The sequence below is a fragment of the Ceratotherium simum genome, chromosome 6, assembly GCF_057802395.1.
Source record: "Ceratotherium simum simum isolate JZ-2026a chromosome 6, ASM5780239v1, whole genome shotgun sequence".
NCBI lineage: Eukaryota > Metazoa > Chordata > Mammalia > Perissodactyla > Rhinocerotidae > Ceratotherium > Ceratotherium simum.
This window is the reverse complement of record NC_141905.1, coordinates 16477112-16489866: the sequence shown is the minus strand read 5'-3', so window position 1 is coordinate 16489866 and position 12755 is coordinate 16477112. Positions and strand designations below refer to the sequence as shown.

General features: G+C 40.4%; 1 protein-coding gene across 4 annotated transcripts in view; it reads right to left on the bottom strand.

Moving 5' to 3' along the window:
* ARID4B (AT-rich interaction domain 4B) overlaps nt 1–12649 on the bottom strand; it is a 147523-nt gene extending 134874 nt beyond the window's left edge. For 3 of the 4 annotated variants that reach the window (XR_015552441.1, XM_004432383.3, XM_087431928.1), the window contains exons 1-2: nt 12251–12649; nt 11377–11431 (exon numbers count right to left, since the gene is read on the bottom strand). Coding sequence is in view for 3 of the 4 variants with exons in the window: in XM_004432383.3 (XP_004432440.1) it covers nt 11377–11382 (6 nt within the window). In the remaining variant the exon portion in view is untranslated. The remainder of the gene's footprint in view (nt 1–11376; nt 11432–12250) is intronic. The other variant, XM_014788941.2, reaches the window with a different exon arrangement.
* Nucleotides 12650–12755: the final 106 nt, after the last annotated feature.

Sequence of the window (12755 nt, the reverse complement as noted above, 5' to 3'; positions counted from 1 at the left end):
GGCAACTTACTATGTAGTAGATCCTATTATTACATTTAGTCACTCCATGAGTTAAATACTACAACCACTCCTCATTTTAGACAAGGAAAGGACACCAACCTTCTCAGAAAGTTTAAGAAAACTGCCCACACCTTCGTAAGCAGGAGAGTGCCGATTCAATAAAAGTGACACAGGCTTGGGCCGGCCCCATGGCTGAGCGGTTAAGTGAACGCGCTCCGCTGCTGGCAGCCCGGGTTCGGATCCCGGGCATGAACCGACGCACCGCTTCTCTGGCCATGCTGAGGCCGCATCCCACATATAGCAACTAGAAGGATGTGCAGCTATGATATACAACTATCTACTGGGGCTTTGGGGGAAAAAAAATAAAAAAATAAATTAAAAAAAAAAAAAGTGACAGGCTTTTACTGGAATAATACAGCTACCACATACTGACAGCTCAGAACTATGCCAAGCACAGTATAAAGCATTTTAAATGTTATTTCATTTAGTACTTAGACAACCTTGTAAGGTAACTATCATTATCTCTATTTTGCAAAAAAATGAAATTATGTTTACTTTCATTTCAAAAATAAATAACTTGACCCAAACTTCAATAGCCAAGTAAAGAACAGAAAGAGACAGTACTGGGAATAAAATCTCTCTTGGCAAACCATACGCTCTTAATCACTAAGCTACACTGTTTATTGGGCACTTTAACTAAACAAAGATGGTTTTTATAGTCATATTCAAGTATAATTTTTACTACCAGTAAAGTGAATCTTTTCTTTAAATGCCATTTGCTCAAAGGTTTATAGTTTATAATCTTCATTTGTGCTATTAAAGTAAATGATAAAAAAAGTGTGATTTTTCAATGAAACTTATTAAAGTTATCAATGACTATGCTCTCATAAGCAATTATGCCCTGCAAAATTATCAAATTAGGAGATAGCACTCTTCTACTTGTTAAAACCCTGACACAGGACTTGAGATATCCTCGAGTTAAGTCACACTGCCAAATCCTTCTATAAATTAAAAGAAAATGGCACAAATAAAAGTCTATATAAAGTATCCAACCCACTGTCCAAAATATACTGTAATCTGACACATTTTAATAGTATAAAACTATATACAGAATTATTATTCTCTTAACTGATGATAGCTAAATTTATAATTTAAAAGTGATACATACACTATTTTCTGTAAGATTTTCTTCCTTACAAACCATAATGGCCCAGAGAACCTCTCTACCACCTGACTGCCAACACCACTGTTAAGCTGGAAAGACACTCATATCAGGCAGAATAATGTGGAATTTTATACTTATCTCTTAACTGTATCCTTAAGCTAAGTACATCTGGTTATTCACAGTTAGATATTATCCTTGCCACCGATGACCCCATTAGGCAAATAACTGAATGTGGGAAAGGTTAAGCACAAACATACACTAACTTCTATAATAAATAGTTTCATAAATAATACTCAGTGTCCTAAAAACTACACTTCCAGATTTTCAGAGCAACCTTTTAAAATTATTTTATGAAATGTTTTTATGAATCAAAGGCTATTTACTTATAATTATAATTGAAAAAATTCAGATTCTTCTTAGAAATTCAAAAAGGCATTTAAAGCTATATACGCATTTCATGTAAATGCTAACATTTCAGAAACAATAAAGAAAGAAAAGAAAAGAAAAACTCTTTTCTGATTGTACAGTGATTCAAACAAAAAGAAAATTAGAAAATAAAATGAGTAGTGACCAGTTGATTACCTGCTTCTCTAATGGTAAGAGCAGAAGGATGTGCAAACAACTATTTCTATTAAAATGATTAGCTGCAGAACAGCTAACAGATGATACTATAGAGCTGTGTTTCTTAATATTTTGTATTGTGAGTTCCATCGAGAAGCCGATGAAAGCTATGGCTCCTCTCCCCAGAGAAGTGTGTGGCTACATGAAATTCTGCACAAAACTCCGGGGAGACGATTTATCGCAATCTCGAAGTCCATATTTGGAACTTCTGAGTAGAGTATGAGCTAGTATTAATTAGGGAATACTGAAAACTATGCTCAGAGTAAGACAAGTGTTGTTTATTGTTGTTTTAAAACTTTCCCTCTTTTTTGCCTCTTTTATTTTGTCCCTTCTTTCTATTAACCAGCCTAAAATATGACCATTAGTATAGTAAGGTGAACACGAAGTTTGGTTTCTCTGTCTCTATAAGATGACTCTAGTAAATCTGTCTTTTATTTTCTAGTAAACTGTTTATATACTTTTTTTTTTTGTGAGGAAGATCAGCCCTGAGCTAACATCCATGGTAATCCTCCTCTTTTTGCTGAGGAAGACCGGCTCTGAGCTAACATCTATTGCCAATACTCCTCCTATTTTTTTTTTCCCCAAAGCCCCAGTAAATAGTTGTGTGTCATAGTCGCACATCCTTCTAGTTGCTGTATGTGGGACGCGGCCTCAGCATGGCTGGAGAAGCGGTGAGTCGGTGTGCACCTGGAATCTGAACCCAGGCTGCCAGCAGCGGAGCATGCACACTTAACCGCTAAGCCACGGGGCCGGCCCTGTTTATATACTTTTATAAACTCATTTTTTCCTCCCCAAATCTGAGTGCTGTCTCTAATCTTAGTATGAAAATTATCAGATTTCTAGAAACACATTATCTTCATGGAAAACTTGAATGTCAAGATTTCCTGCACTCCTAAAAAAACACAAATGTAATCATTTTTACAACAAAAGTTCTCTTTTAAAATCAAGTTAAACATACTGCTTAGTAGTTTAAAAGGTAACAAATATATTGTCTTATTTTGATGTAAAGTAATTAAATGAAAATATTTCAATCATCTTGGGAACAAAAGCTAGTTACAGCTTATGTTTCATTCAATGCCCATTAGGTGTAAAGGAAGCCCAACGGAAAAGAAAGGAATTTTGACACATTTTCTTTAATATTTTCCTGTCTTTTATATTCAAATTAAGATACAAGCTAAAAGTGATGCTTTAAACATAGGTAATCAATATAAATTTGAAATAATTCTATTTGCAGTACGTCTTATCAAAATCCACACCTTCTACAATCTGCAACATTTAATATCAAAAGAATTAATGTGACTATGGTTTCCACTGCTTACTGTGGTTGTCATGTTACACAGAATACTACTGCATATTTCTCATGAATGTAGAAACATCTTTGTTCTGTGACACCAAAAGGAAGGCAGCAAGAGTCCTGTCTTTAAATAATTCGTCAAGAATAAAAGTTTGCAACTCTTTTAAATCTATCTATTACTAAAAAATTAATATAGCACATTGTAGTTTGTTTATAGACACATTTCACAGAGCAATACACCAGTTAGTATTTTTCACAAATATAAAATATAAATGCTTATTTCCAAAAATTACGCAACCCTAACTTCATTCTAAACCCCAGTTTTCCAGTTATTCGGCCAAAAAATCTTGATGTCTTCTTGGACTCTCTTTTCTCTATATTCAATCTGACAGGAACTCCTTTTGGCTCTACTTTCAAAAGACATCTGCAATCTGACCACTCCTCACCTCTCTCACTGTGGCAGCCACCATCCCACCATCATCCTTTACTAAAATAGCTTCCTGGGGCCGGCCCGGTGGCATAGTGGTTAAGTTCGGCGCACTCTGCTGCAGCGGCCCAGGGTTTGTGGGTTCAGATCCCAGGCGTGGACCCACATCACTCATCAAGCCATACTGTGGCAGTGACCCACATACAAACTAGAGGAAGACTGGCACAGATGTTAGCTCAGGGCCAATCTTCCTCAAGCAAAAAATAAACGGGGGGAAGATTAGCAACAGATGTTAGTTTAGGGCCAATCTTCCTCACACACACACAAAAAAAACAGCTTCCTAACTGGCTAGCTTCGATCTTAAACTTGCCTATAACCTGTTTTTTAACACACCAATCAGTGATCCTTTAAAAGTATAATGAAAATTTGCCCCTCTGTAATGAGACTGCATCACTCCTCTGTTCAAAACCCACAGTTGCTCCCTATTTCAGAGTGAAAGCCAAAATCCTTACAAAGGCCTTCAAGGTCCTAGGTGATCTGATCTGATCTGCTCGGCCCCCAACCTGTGTCCCCTTTACCTGTCTGATCCCATCCCCTCTCGTTCTCTTCCTTCCTTACTCCACTCCAGTCACCTTGGCCTCTGTGCAGTTCACTGAACATGTCGACCTGTCTTTGAGGCCACATGACTAATTCCCTCACATCCTCTGTCAAGTACGGTAGCCCCCCTTATCCGTAGTTTTGCTTTCCATGGTTTCAGTTACCCATGGTCAACTGCAAGTCTGAAAATATTAAATGAAAAATTCCAGAAATAAACAATTCTTAAGTTTTAAATTGCACACTGTTCTGAGTAGTGTGATGAAATCTTGCACCACCTCGCTCTGTCCCACAAATCATCCTTTTATTAGATCCCCAACCACTGACATTGTCCGTTCTAGACATCCAACCATAGATACTGTCCTGGCTTGATAAGCCTCCCTCTGATGTATCATCAGAATATCAACAGTAGCCTAAGGCTATATCATTCACCTCACTTCATCTCATCACATAGGTATTGTATCATCTGACATCATCCTAAGAAGAAGGGTGAGTACAGCAAAATAAGATATTTTGAGAGAGAGACCACACTCACATAACTTTTATTACAGTATATTATTTGTTCTATTTTATAAGTTATTTTTGTTCATCTCTTACTGTGCCTAATTTATAAATTAAACTTTATCACAGGTATGTATGCATAAGAAAAAACATAGCATATAGGGTTCAGTACCATCTGTGGTTTCAGGCATCCACTGAAGGTCTTGGAACATATTCCCTGCAGATAAGGGGGGATTACTGTATTTGTGCAAATGTCTTCTCAATAAAACTTACTAGACTACCTTATTTAATACTACAACCTGCCCCAACTCCCCATTCTCTATCCTCCTTACCCAGTCCTCCTCTTATTTCCATACTACTTACCACCTAACAAACCAGATAATTTATTTATTATGTTTATTCTTATTTGTCTGTCCCCTCAACCTTAAAATGTAAGATCTACAGGGCCAGGACTTTCCACCTGTTTTGTTCACAGATATATCCTAACTAACAAGAATGGAGACTAACACATAAGCTCACAATAAAAGTTGAATTTTTAAAATGTCCAACTCCTTGGTGGCCACTTGCCACAATGACACAAAACATCTGAAGTTAAACAAACACTCAGCTCTCAACAGTTACCACAGGTAGTATTACTACTCTAAAAACTGAAAGGTCCACTCCTAGAATCCAAGAAAACTGAAAATATATGTTCACACAAAAGCTTGTATACAAATGCTAATAGCAGCATTATTCATAACAGGCAAACAGTAGAAATAATTCACATGTCCAACAACTAACATGGATTAATGAATGTGGTATATCCGTAAAATGGAATATTATTGAGCAATAAAAAGGAATGAAGTACTGACAAATGCTACAAATTGAATGAACCTTGAAAATATTCTTCTAAGTGAAAGAAGTCAGATTCAAAAGGTCACATATTGTATGATTCCATTGATAGGAAATGTCCAGAATAGGCAAATTCTTAGAGAGAGAAAGGAGATTAGTGATTGCCAGGAGAGGGAAGGGAGAACAGGGAGTGACTGCTAATGGGTACAGGGTTTCTTTTCTGGAAGATGAAAATGTCCTAGAGTTACATAGTAGTGATGGATGCACAATCTTGTGAAAATACAAAGAAATATTGAATTGTACACTTTAAATTAAAGGGTGAATTTTATCTCATTTTCTAAAATTCAAAACTAAAACCAAAAAAAAAACCAAACAAACCAGAAAGGACGGCTCAGCTCAGTGTTCACTGCTCACTAATAAGGGAAGACTAAGAGTTGGGAATGCCTTCTTGGTTGTACTCAGTTCTAAAAATCCCATCTAACAATTAATCACAGCAAAAAGATTTTTTAAAGCGGGGGGGGGCTCATCATCTGTAAGTAGCAGCAAGCAGAACTTTTAGCTCACATTGAATCCATTCACATTCTATCACCTGAACTTTCTTTTTTTGTGTGTGTGTGAGGAGATCAGCCCCATGCTAACATCTGCCAATCCTCCTCTTTTTTTGCTGAGGAAGACTGGCCCTGGGCTAACATCCGCGCCCATCTTCTTCCACTTTATATGGGACGCCGCCACAGCATGTGCGTCGGTGCACGCCCGGGATCTGAACCAGCGAACCTCGGGCCGCCACAGCAGAGCGCGCGATCTCAACCGCTTGCGCCACCGGGCCGGCCCCCCACCTGAACTTTCAATACAACCACTTCTCACACCTGGTCCACCACCATCTCTCACCAGAACCAACTTGGTAGCCTTACAACTGATCTCCCTACTTCCACTCTTGCTCCCCTACAGTCTGTTCTCTACACAGTAGTTACTGCTCTTTTTTGAAAATGTATATCAGATCATTTCACTCTCTTACTCAAGACCCTCAATGACTTCCTAATACACTCAGATTTTATTCTAAATCCTTACCATGGGCAAAAAGGCCCTACATTGTACTGGCCCTTGTGACCTGTCTAGTCGCATCTCCTACCACTCCAGCCCTAAAGGCCTTCTTCCTGTTCCTTAAATATGCCAAGGTCAAACAGGCCAAACACATTTCTCCTCAGGGCCTTTGCACTTGTATTTTGTGCCTGGAATGCTCTTCTCCAGATAACTGAAAGGCTCACTGTATCACTTGTTTCACATGATGCTTAAATGTCATCTCCTCAAACAAGCCCTTCATTACATCTAATCTAAGGTAACACCCTGTCACTCTAACCTCTTACTCTGATTCTGCTTTATTTCTTTTCCTAGCACTTCTCACATTTTTTTTGCCTAATGTGTGTCTACCCTAATATAAAGTAAACTCCACAAGGGTAAGAACTCTTGTTATGTGCACTGCTGTATCCTCAATACCTAGAACCATGTCTGGTACAAGGAAGATACACAGTATCTTTTCAATGACTAAATTTACAGGCTGAGTTAGCAAAAACACATTTTTCAGTGAAATATGTACTCATCTACCATACTTTCTAAAATTATAATAAGCAAAGAATTAGCAATTTGGACAGAAAACAAGTCAATATTTTACAAAATTACCTGTTCATCAAAAAAGACCAAAAATTTACAGGACAAAATACATTTGCCATATTATGAATCTAAATCTCTTCAAATATTATAGTACATATTAATGCTGAGGTCAACATTCACACTGGATTAACCAAGCCTCTGATTTCTCTTCACCCTACCTGCTCTTTTACATCTTAATTAGCAGGTCCACTTGGATGTGGACCTCCTACAGGTCCTTAAATACTCAAAACTCTATTCATCTTTACTCCAATGACAACATGCTTCAAATGACAACATCCACCTCATGCCCCAAGACAGAAACCTCCATCTTCCTCCTATCCCAGGGTGAGTTACAAGGTCCTAAATTCTACTTCCTAGAATCTCAGAGCTGTCCCCTCTGCTCCACTCCCACTGCATTAGTTCAGGCCCTTACTCATTTCTCACTTGGACTTCTTACCTAGAATCTCCAGACCTTCCATTCAGATCTCCCTTTTGATGTATTCACTACAATATTACCAAAGGGATCTCTCCCTAATACAAATCCAACTTCTTTACCCCTTCTTAAAAACCTTCAGTGGTTCCATGTAGCTTTCAAGAAAAATTTCAACTCCCTAATTTACTAGCCTCATCTCCCATCACCACCCTCCTAATCCCATCCCAAACACATTATGCTATAAAATTAATCCAGCCACAGTGAACTAGTTTCCAAAATCACCATCTTATATTTTCTTTATTTTCCAATATGTCGTTCCCTGATTCTGAAACATTCTTTTCTACCCTTCTTTGCCTAGTGAAAGCTTTAACTCTCAGCTTAGATGTCAATTCCACCAGAGAACTTTCCATGGCTCTCTGATTTAGACGTCCTCTTCTGTCCTCCCAGAGCACTTACCACAATTACTGTATACTGCAATCAATACTCATAATTCAACATGCACTATGTTTTCCTTTATTTTTCTGTGTCTTGTACTACTTTGTGAGCTCCTTGAGAGCAGGTCTGATAGCTCATTCACCTTCATTCCATACTGCCTGACACATGGAAGGGTTGTTAAATGAATGATTTATGTAAGGGGGGAAGGAGGAAGGAAGAAAGAAGGGAAAAGGGAGAGGGAGGAAGGAGAGAGGGAGGGAGGTTGGGAAGGAAAAGAAGAAAGGAAAGAGAGAGGCGGGGAGCCAGGGAAAGGAAGTGGAGAAGGAAGGAGGAAGGGGGAAGGGAGACAGGGAATGAGAACACACACACAAGCAAAAGGCATTAAAAAAGGCATTTGCAATCTATTATTTTTATGTGGTCTAAGCCAGTGATTACTGAAGAGAGAATAGCACATCTGAAAAAGCCCACCTCCCCAGATTCTAAATACAACCACCTAACTCACATATCCCCAAGAGAGTCTGAAATATCTACCCTACCAGCCCATTTCGCTTGAAAATTTACTGCAATGTAATGAGAGATGTTAAAAACATGCACAATATAGAAGCAGGAAAAAAGTTTTAGTTAGAAAAAAAAGTAGGAAATGAATCTGATGTAATTAAAATTAAGTCTTAAAATTATTTATCAACTTCAATAATCTATCATTACCTGATATGTGCTATCACTGATGTTGAAAGGTCTATGAAACATATGAAAAATAAATCCAACATAACACCAACATCATGATCTATGTTAAAGCACAAAACTGCTTTTGTGTTACAATCACATTTCTCAAAAACACACTGGGTCGGGCCGGCGCCATGGCTTAGCGGTTAAGTGCGCGCGCTCCGCTGCTGGCGGCCCAGGTTCGGATCCTAGGCGCGCACCGACGCACCACTTCTCCGGCCATGCTGAGGCCACGTCCCACATACAGCAACTAAAAGGATGTGCAACTATGACGTACAGCTATCTACTGGGGCTTTGGGGGAAAAAATAAATAAATAAAATTATTAAAAAAAAAAAAAACAACACACTGGGTAAAAATATTACAAGATAAGAGTATACTATCAGTAAAGAGGCTTTACTTATGTAAATAAATTCTTGAAGGCAGTACTACAGGAAAATTGCTTCTAAAACATATAACACAAAATGATATATACATTTTTGTTTATTTTGGGATTTTAAAGCAACAACCAAAAAGGTATTACTAAACACTCTTTCAATTACCTCAATACACTGTCACTTAATAAAATTGACAAATTTTTTGTGACTAACAAGACAGATAATACAAACTTAAAAGCTAGCTTCAAAGTACAAATATGTTTGGTAAGACCCAGTAAATGGCATAAATCTTCCTATAGCTCAGTTGTCATTACAATATAGAAATTGGGAACACATATACACAAAAAATTTAAGCCCAATATAATCAAAACAAAATACTTTTTGAACTCTAAATTTTGTTAAAGCAAAATACCACTCATGGGCAGCCTTTCAACTTTCACCACATAAGAGTTTAGGTTGTAAGAAATAAGCTTAGTTTTCAGTACTACTAATTACTAATAGATTCCCAAAGAGAAGACTTACTATACTTACAATAACAGGAAGTTCTTCTTGTATAAAATTAGAAATTTATTTTAATAACTCTTTCCTTTTAATATTACTGGTATCTTTTTTTAAAAGAGTAATGGAAACACTGAGCACTTAAAATTAGTAGTTCTAAAATGATACCAAAAAATTTGCATTTGCCTAATACTATGAAACTTTTAAGGCTAAAGTACTTTCATTTTTTAAACAGACAAGTTGAAAAAAAAAGTAAAAGAAAGGAGGAAAGAAAAGAAAAAAAATTTTAAATCTAAAAGACCTTCAATTTACTACATTTCTTTTAACCAAACATTAACAGAGTGTCTAAACTGCACCAGACACTACGTTGGGAACTGTGACAGATTACAACACTTTATCCAAACTAAATCCTGTATTATTCAGCTTCTGAACTTATCATATATTATTCAACCCAACACTTTTCTTAAGAAATTCTTGTTCCAACACCAAAGAAGATATACGGTTTCTCCTAATAAATTCACGTCACTGTTTTACACAGGTCACAGGAGTTGTAGCTAGCATCTGTGACTAACAAAAGGGATTCATTTATGAAACATCTCTGATTATTTTTTCATTTACATGAAGGTGAGATAGGAATTTAGCAGATATAAACTGTTTCAGGTAGGAGTTTATAGCACCTCGAACTAAAGAAAACTAAAAAAAATTGGACTAAATTTAATTACTTTGTATAGCTGATAAATATTTAAGTAGCCACAGCTTTTACTTTCTTCCATAAACACGCATTACAAATTTTAATTTGGATGCAATACTATAAAAGCAGTCTTGATTCTGAAGAGAAGTAAATTTTTTTGAAAACAGTTTAAAGGAACTGTCAAAAGTAGATGACATTTACATTTTAACATACTATCTGTTGTATTTCTATACTTGTGAACACACTCTACCCTTTTCAAGCACTTCTGAATTTGTAATGGATGAAAAATATCTGCTAGTCTCTAATTTCCACCAGTTGAATCTAGCTAAACATTTCAGATACCGAAAAAGGCTTTCTATTCTAGAGTGTTAAAAAATAACAGCATTCAATTACACATTCTCTAAAGTGAAAAAACAACCTGTATTATTATTGCTAAATTTCTTCCACCAATTAAGCAAACTGTACTTTCTAGCCAATATCTTCCCTTCAGTTAACGTATTTACATTTAAGAAGAACCTGGCCATTGGTTTTCCACATCGGTTTTATCACAATGCAATACACCATCTGACAATCTACAGAACAAATGGATCAATAAAGAAAAATAAACCATATAATCCTAAATCCCTGGAAATACAAAGAACTGCTCTGAGTTGTGTAAAAATCATCAAAATTCTCTTTAAAGTTTTTTCAATTAAGACTGTTTTCGTGGCTAATCAAATAGGTCTTCTGCTATAAATTCACAGTACTGTTCACACAATAAATGAGATTTTCATCAGTGTAACCCACAGAACTACAATACGGTTCAGTTTCTAGAGTCAGATTACTTGACCTGCTTTTTCTGTTTTACCTTAGAAAATACTTTAATTCATGCAGCTATTCCTATCATTCCCTGCAAAAAGAGACTCTATGTAGGAGAATCATCTTCAGTGAGCTATCCTACAACTGGCTCCAACTCCACAGCAAAGCCCACGGATATCCACGCCAGCTGACACCCATCGTCTCCCGGGGAAGGGCTCGGGCACCAAGCCACCAAACACACCTTCCTCGGCAAAACTCGGAGGCCCCACACACCACCTCGATCAAAGCTCCCATTTCCTGAATTCTCTAAGCCCAGAGGTTCGTTTTCCGTAGGCAATCTTACCTTCATGATGATTCTGGGACCGCGATCCCCTCGAAAACACCAGATTCACCTGCACCTGGAGAGAAAACAAAAGACACCCAGTCAACACCACAGGCACCCCTCTGCGCCGGCCGAGGCGGAGGGAACCCAGCGAAACCTGAACCCCGAAGAAAGAGCCACAGAAGGCGTCAGCCCCCCAACCATGAAACGCCGATTCGGGGCTCCCCCTGGCCTCGCCATCCCCGCAAACCTAGCCACCTACACAGCTCGGCAGCTTCCCGTCCCCATTGTCGGGACCCGACGGAGTTTCCCGTCTCCGACAATGACGCCATTTCTGTCAGAGAAGAAACTCACAACAAGCCCGGGGTCCGGCGCGGGGCCGCCTGCCCTCCCCGTGGGCCTCCGCGCCGGCCGAGCCGGTCCGCGCCCGAAGGGCCGCAGCCCCGCATCTGAGCGGCAGCAAGCCCGGCCTCGAGGAGCCCGGCGGAGCCGCAGGGGCCCGGCGGGCCGAGGGCCGCGGGCAAGACCGACCCTCCGCAGAGCCTCTGCCCACGTCCCGTTCCAAGGCGGAGACCCGACAAGTGGGAGTGAAACCCGCGGCCGCCCGGTCGCGGGGACAGCAAAAGGACCGAGGGGCCAGGAGGCGGCACAGCACCCCCGCGTCGGCCCGGGCCCCCACCGCGGCCGAGGGCCGCTGAAACGCTGAGCGTGCGGCTGCCAGGCTGGGGGGCGACTCGGACTCGGCAACTGCAGTGGGGGCAGGGGCTCCCGGGAGGCCCCGAGATCGGGCGCCGGTGAGACCACCATAGCGATCTTCTCCTTCTCCTCGGCCGGGCCCAGTGACTCCCAAAAGGACCCCTCACGAGATCGCGAAAGCCTCAGAAAATTCCCCTACCTTTCTCGAAGACGAGCTCTGACCCTGGCACGTCCAGAGTTCCCTCCCCTGCTCCCCCCCAAAACCAGCAGGCCCGGGGGAGAGATGGGGGAAGAAGGGCGGCGGGTCCAGCGGTTGCTGAGGCTGAAGCTCCGGCTCCTCCTCCTCCCGCGGCGGCGACTGGTACCTTTGTTTGGCGGCCGCTCGGGCTCCCTCGTTGGGGGGAGGGGGGACGACGAAAAATCCCTCCTGGACTGAAGGTCCGGGCCCCCAGTCGCGCTGCCCTCCAGAGGACGGCGGCGACAGACCCTCTGCGGTTCCCTCCGGGCAAAGGTCCAGGCGGTGGCCGTGGCGGCAGCAAGCTTAAGCTCAAGAGACTCCCTCCGCTCCAGCACCCGAGCTCCTCACTCCGGACTCGACTGACGGGCAAACATCGCTTCCCCCCCACCCCAGGTCCCCCCCTTCCCTCTTTTCTCCCCTCCCCTAGATTTTTTTCCCCTCCCCTACCTCTTTCCCGGATGGCCTC